The following is a 6,870-nucleotide window of genomic DNA, read 5'->3' as shown; positions in this document are numbered from 1 at the left end:
CAGAGGCCCTTACAAGGGATTTACAAGTCTCTTTGATATTATGGTGAAAGCGTGTGTGAGCCATAGTCACCTGTTTTGCTTGCGAGGGGCTTGAGTGCTTGGCTCTAGGGCAACCCAACTATTTTAGAAGTTTTCCCCAAAAACTAAATTGATTAGTGTAAATAATCCAAACCATGAGTTTGAGACTTGCAAACTTGAGCCAAGTGTCCTAACGTTGGTAATAATTCGATTTCAGTAATGCTCAAGTGTAGCTCGACTGGGATATTTCCTCCTAATTTTTTTTTTCCTAGAGTGCGACGAGGGCTCGAAGCACTCAAGTGAAGCTTGAAGACTGCCATACCTTGGTGATAATGAAGATAGCCCAAGCGAGTGCTCTAGAGCAGTCTATTATGGTGAAAGTAGGGAGCTGAGGTGCGCTGAGTGGTGCTTAAGGGTAACCCTATGACTAGTGCTCTAGGTTTCTTCATTATTGCTCAAGATGGGCATTATTGCTCACCCTGACCTTCCTTGTTTCCTCGAAACTCTCCATGCCCGATCTTGTTCGGGCGAGCTCCTTTGCTCACCAAAAGTTCTCCATGTGCGGGTGGACTAAGTGCTTGCCTTGCTTGTCCTCTGGGCAAGCCTTATTGCTTCCTCTTGATGTTTACCATGCAAGTGGACCAAGTATCTGCCAAGTTTTATTACCTCAGGAGGTGAGCTCACTCGATCGTTTTGTTCATGACATCTACAGTGCTGCAAGTAAGGTGCTCATTTGGAGTGTTTAATGAGGCAAGCAAGGAGATGTGAGAGGGTTGAGTGCCCACCAAGTTTGGTTCCTTAAGTGAGCTTCATTGCTTGTCCTATGCCTTCCAATCTTCCAGAGCAAGCTACAGTACCCGCCCCTTCTTGCACGTGGAGTGCAATAGAATAAAATAAACAAGAGGCATATTCAAAAGGTAATAAGAGATTTGTCCTCACATGTGCTTTGGCGTGGTTTCCATTTTGATATGGAACTCTATTCATTCTCTCTTGTTGTAATCTTCCATTGAATGCAATGCTTCCTTTGTGTTGAATTAGCTTTTATTAAGTCATGTGACTTTTTTTTTTTTTTTCAATCTCATAAATGGCACCAAATTGTTGATGCTATTTTCAAAAATGACTGAAACCCAACAATAGGGCCCAATAGCTTACGATAATGGCTTGGGTGTAGATATGGTATTCAAATGCTCCTACATTAAGTAAATAGTAAATAAAGCATATAATACGTAAATAATGAGAGATAGAGAGAGATTTATAAAGTTCAACAGAAAGCCTACGTATAAGGATTGTCTAAAGGTAAAATCTAGTTGCTTTCCTTTTGAAGAGAGTCTCATGAGTTGTAGAGAAAAACTAGAGAATATCTAGATTTATATAGATCTCCTTTATAGAGTTCTATTTCCGTTTATAGAGTAGCTGGACCATATTTACCTTATATCGATTTCACTTTTTAGCATATCAGTCAACTTCTTTTTAATGGGCTGGACCCAATTCATTTTGTATCCAACAAATAATTTTTTTTAAAAACATATACATATACACACGATGACACTCATATTGAATACATTTTTTTTTTTTTTAATATGCAAACTCCCCAATTGCATGGACCACTCATCTTAAGTGTACATTGTGAAAGGCTTCCATTTGTCATACTTTATGTTTCGGAAATTAGCAGCGTACATTTCTCTGAGTCTGGACATTGTACCATATTGTGAACGTACAATTTAGGCATGAATTATTAAATTGATAGGATAGCAGCTACTTGGGTACGGCTAGATATGTCAAATCATGTTAACAGATTTTATTCGTGTCATGTCAAATCGTATTAACGAGTTATATAGATCAATTTTAACCTGACCCGTTAAGTTTATCGTGTCAAAATTTCAAACCCTAACACGACCCATTAACATAACGGATCGTGTCGTATCAACTCGTTTTGACTTATTAATAAATATTATGAAATATATTTTTTTTATAAATAAATAAATAAATTAAAAAAATATTACAAAATAGATTAATACGACACAATACAACTCATTTTAAATTATTTATGTAAATAAATTAAATAGACCCAAAATTAACCTTTTTTATCTTATTAAATTTAACATAATTTTATATAAATGTTAAAATTACAATATTTATAAAAATTATAAAATTAATTATAAATCCAAAACTACAATTCAAATAATAAAAATATCAAAATTAAAATTCTGACAATTTTATTTTTAGATATAAGAATATAATTGTAATTTTAATTTTCTTAACGTGTCATAACGAGTTATAACGAATCAAAACGGATTAACCCATTATCAACTCGTTAAACAATCGTATCTTAACGGATCAACCTGTTTTAACCCGAACCTATTAAAACTAAATCTTAATCTGCTATTATCATGTCGTGTTCATATTAAATTAACAAATTGTGTGACATATTACCATCCCTAGGTACGGCATGTTTCACATTCCCTCCCAAAAGTGTTCTCCTTCGGCCCTTTTGATGGTGAAAACTTGCAACCTTACAACCAAAACCATCTACTAAATTCAAGACTTTCAGAACAATGCATTCCATGAAAGAGACGAGAGATAGAGAGAAGGGATGAAACTCCCCATTATATTTCATCATCATTCTACCACGCTTCAAACATTTAAGAGAAAACAGAAAGACGCAAAAAGAAAGATACATTCCGATACCAACAAACGCATATAACATTTACATGATCCAAACTTCAGCCGTGGTTAATCTCTAGACAAAATTGATTTTAGTCTTCCATCTCTTCATCATCATTTATTTCCTCAATCTTCATCTTCTTAACTGCCTGAGCAGCATCATTTCTTGGCCCATCGGGGATCTGAATCAACACATCTGACTTATGACCAGTCACTGCATTAACAAGCCCTCCATTCTTCTCCACTCTATACACCAAGTCACTCCCGTTTGGCCCTGCATCTATATAGACAGTTGAGTTTTCATCAATATCTTCCCTTATAAGCATCCTTGAGAGCTCTGTCACCACTTTCTTCTCTAGCCACCTCCTGATAGGCCTAGCACCATAAACCTGTAAAGAAAGAATTAAAGGATAAGGACAGAGTCTGGAGCATGTATTTTCATACAAGCTAAAGTGACCCAGGTTCAAAATTCGAGCATTTTATGATATATATATATATATATATATATATAATGATATTTACCGGATCATAACTCTCTGCCAATACATAGTCTAATGCTGCATCAGTGACAGCAAGGGCAATTCCCCTCTCAGCAAGGCGTACTGCAATATCCTTCATTTGTAACCTTGCAACCTTCCTTAGTTGCTCATGGTTGAGAGGATCAAACACCACAAGCTCATCAAGCCGATTGAGTAACTCGGGCCTGAAGTGCTTTTTCACCTGTCAAGTATCAAACAAAAAGACATATTACCACTTCCAATTGTGATAAAAGACAAACATGTATGGCTCTGTTTAATGCTCGAAACATGATCAACATACCTCTTGCATTACTCGGTCACGAGCAGTTTGCATGGAGACCTTGCCCGTTAGTCCAGAAAGGAGGTACTCCGCTCCAAGGTTTGAAGTCATGATAATCACGGTGTTCCTGAAATCAACAGTACGGCCTTGACCATCGGTTAGCCTTCCATCATCTAAAACCTGAAGCAGGGTGTTAAATACAGAGACGTGTGCCTTTTCCACTTCATCAAAGAGTACCACACTGTAAGGCCTGCGCTTCACAGCCTCTGTTAGCTGTCCCCCTTCGTCATGTCCAACATACCTAAGAATTGCAACAGAATTGAGTAAGAACCGCCTATCACATCACAGTACATGCATACACATTACACACACATATATATATATATATATATATATATATATGAATGGATCAATTATGCCATTTACAAAGGGCTTACCCTGGTGGAGCGCCAATTAAGCGTGAGACCGAGTGTTGTTCCATATACTCGGACATGTCAATCCTTACCAGTAGATTTTCATCATCGAAGAGTTGCTCAGCAAGAGCCTTTGCAAGCTCAGTCTTACCAACACCAGTAGGCCCAAGGAATAGGAAAGAGCCCGTGGGCTGCTGAGGCCTTCCTAGTCCAGCCCTTGACCTAAGTACTGCCTCAGCAACTGCATTAACTGCTTGATCTTGTCCGACAACTCTCTTGTGCAACCGCTCAGCTAGCCCAACTAACCTCTCTTTCTCATTCTGGCCTAACCTTGTGACAGGAATGCCTGTCCAGCGGCTCACAACCTCAGCAATATGTTCTGGTCCAACAGTCTCTGTTAACATTAAGTTCTCATCAGAGGCTCCTTCAAGCTGTGCTATGGCAGCTTCCACTTCCTGGATTGCCCCATATCTCAAATCAGCAGCTCTAGCCAAATCATATCTTCTTTCAGCCTCCTGTAAAGCAAACAAAAGCTCTTCACGCCTTTGCTTCAGTCTCCGAATCTCATCAATCCTTTCTTTCTCCTTCTTATACTTCATCATCAAAGGTTGAAGCTTGTCCCTCAAGTCATCAAGCTCTTTTCTTACCTGTAGATACATTATATTCAAAATGCAACAAAATTCAGTATACATTCATAGAACAATCGTAAGTAGTTCCCAATCACTCTTTGGAGATATTGAAAATATAAAACTTACTTCAACAAGACGGGCTTTACTAGCTTTGTCCTTCTCCTTTTCCAGAGCATGGAGTTCAATTTCCAGCTGCATCCTCCGCCTTTCAAGCTTATCAATTTCTTCAGGCTGGCTATCGAGTTGGACTCTTACATTTGCGCATGCCTCATCAACCAAATCAATCGCCTTGTCAGGGAGATGACGCCCTAAACAAGAAGACAGACAAAAATTTCAATATACAAGAAGAAATTCACATAGCACGGTTGAAATAGCCTCTCCAAGAAACAATAAGCAGAGCAAAGTTCATACCTGTAATATATCGGCTCGATAGCTGGGCTGCCACAACAAGAGCCCTGTCCAGAATCCGAACACCATGATGACCTTCATATCTCTCTTTCAATCCTCGAAGAATGCTTATTGTGTCAGGAACACTAGGCTCGGCCACAAACACCTGTTGTAACCTTCTCTCAAATGCGGCATCCTTCTCCACATATTTCCTGTACTCCTCGAGCGTGGTTGCTCCGATGCACCGAAGCTGCCCTCTAGCAAGCATGGGTTTGAAGAGATTGGCAGCATCCATGGATCCTTCAGTTCGACCAGCACCAAGGACAAGGTGAATTTCATCAATAAACAGTATAACTTTTCCCTCAGCGTCCTCAACCTCTTTCAATACAGCCTTCAATCGCTCCTCAAACTCTCCTCTGTACTTTGCCCCGGCAACCAAAGCACCCATATCCAATGCAATGAGCCTTACATCAGCAAGATTACTCGGGACGTCACCTCTCACAATCCTTTGAGCCAAACCTTCCACCACTGCCGTCTTTCCAACTCCAGGCTCTCCAATGAGAACAGGATTGTTCTTGGTTCTCCTTGACAGAATTCTAATCACTCTCCGTATCTCCTCGTCTCGGCCAATGACAGGGTCAAGCTTCCCCGCCTGCTCAACAAGGTCACGCCCGTAAGTCTTCAGAGCCTGGAACGTTGTATCTCCTGAAGCACTCTCCACCTTTTTCCCTTCCTTCCCACGGAGATTTTCTACCTCCGACTTCACTCTCGATGGAGAAACACCGGCTTCTTTCAACAGGTCGGAGATTTGAGAATCTTCCAAGATACCAAGAATTAGAGAATCAACAGCTAAATGAGTATCCCCACGAGCTTTCTGGGCCGCTTGTGCCCGACGAATGGCTTTGATAAGGCTTGTGCTCGCAGGAATCTCATCTGGGGGAGGAGACTGAGATGGGATTTTCTTCAATGCCTGGTTCAACACCCTCACCGCTGACTTCACAGCATCTTCACCGCCACCGGCATTGGCAATAGCTTGGCTGAAAATGCCACCTGGATCAGAGATCAATGCAAGCGCAAGATGGAGAGGAGTGAACTGTAGGTGGCCGGGACTCATCGCTAACTCATGTGCGGCGGCGATAGCCTCGTTAGTCTTGTGGGTGAACTTGTCAGGATTCATCTTTGCTTCTTAATTAGTACCTTGAAACAATCGCTGTTGTTAAAAAAAAAAAAAAATTATCAAACATCTAAACCGGAAGATCAGAGCCACAAAGAGCAGAATTCTAATGAAAGCTAAGAAACCGAATCATCGTAACACAAATAAAACCATAAAACTAAAAAAGACATGCACATTTGAAACATTTTCGGAACATGGGCTTCTGACTACCAACGTTGTCGTCCAAACAAAGAAGGTTGACACTAACGAGCAAAAACGCAGAGAAAATGACTAGCGTGTACGAGCAACAATTTTGTACTTTCAAATCTTCAAGAACAAAAATGAAAGTTTACTCGATATCGCCACCAGTTAAACAACAAAATTATAAAACAAATAAAATAGAGAAATCAACCAAAAGCTCCGAAACAAGCAAAACGTTCCCACAGAACCAAAAGAAACGTATAGAAAAAGCCTTTCGCAGATACCAAAAACAACGTACAGAGAAGATTTAACACGAAGTCATAGACATAGTGGAAATTAGACAGAGATCTTCCTTACCGTTCAGAGAGAAGATACTGGCGGAGTATTACGAAAACTTGTTTAACCGCGGGTATTTACAATTCGCTCAAGATTTCCGCTATGATTTTGATTGGATGGAAAGCAAAATCTTGCCTTTTCTTCTACAAAATTGTTTTATGCGTGCGGAGAAAATAGAGATGATCGGTGTAGCGAGGAGCAGAAAGGGAAAGGCTTCCTTTTGTGGAGCAAAGAGAGAGGTCTGGAAGGAAGTGGAAGCCTGCGAAAGCTG

General features: G+C 40.1%; 1 protein-coding gene across 1 annotated transcript; it reads right to left on the bottom strand.

The window, feature by feature from the left end:
* Window positions 1–2,599: 2,599 nt before the first annotated feature.
* Window positions 2,600–6,870, bottom strand: LOC122281539 (chaperone protein ClpB1). The gene is made up of 7 exons (XM_043093112.1): window positions 6,621–6,870; window positions 4,934–6,119; window positions 4,649–4,830; window positions 3,918–4,540; window positions 3,502–3,781; window positions 3,205–3,402; window positions 2,600–3,071 (listed from the first exon to the last, which is right to left on the bottom strand). Exons 2-7 carry the CDS (start codon window positions 6,084–6,086, stop codon window positions 2,775–2,777), a joined length of 2,733 nt encoding a protein of 910 aa, XP_042949046.1. The 5' UTR covers window positions 6,087–6,119; window positions 6,621–6,870; the 3' UTR covers window positions 2,600–2,774.

Source organism: Carya illinoinensis, chromosome 11, assembly GCF_018687715.1.
Source record: "Carya illinoinensis cultivar Pawnee chromosome 11, C.illinoinensisPawnee_v1, whole genome shotgun sequence".
Taxonomy (NCBI): domain Eukaryota; kingdom Viridiplantae; phylum Streptophyta; class Magnoliopsida; order Fagales; family Juglandaceae; genus Carya; species Carya illinoinensis.
The sequence above is the reverse complement of the archived record's forward strand: the minus strand, read 5'-3'. Positions and strand labels throughout refer to the sequence as shown.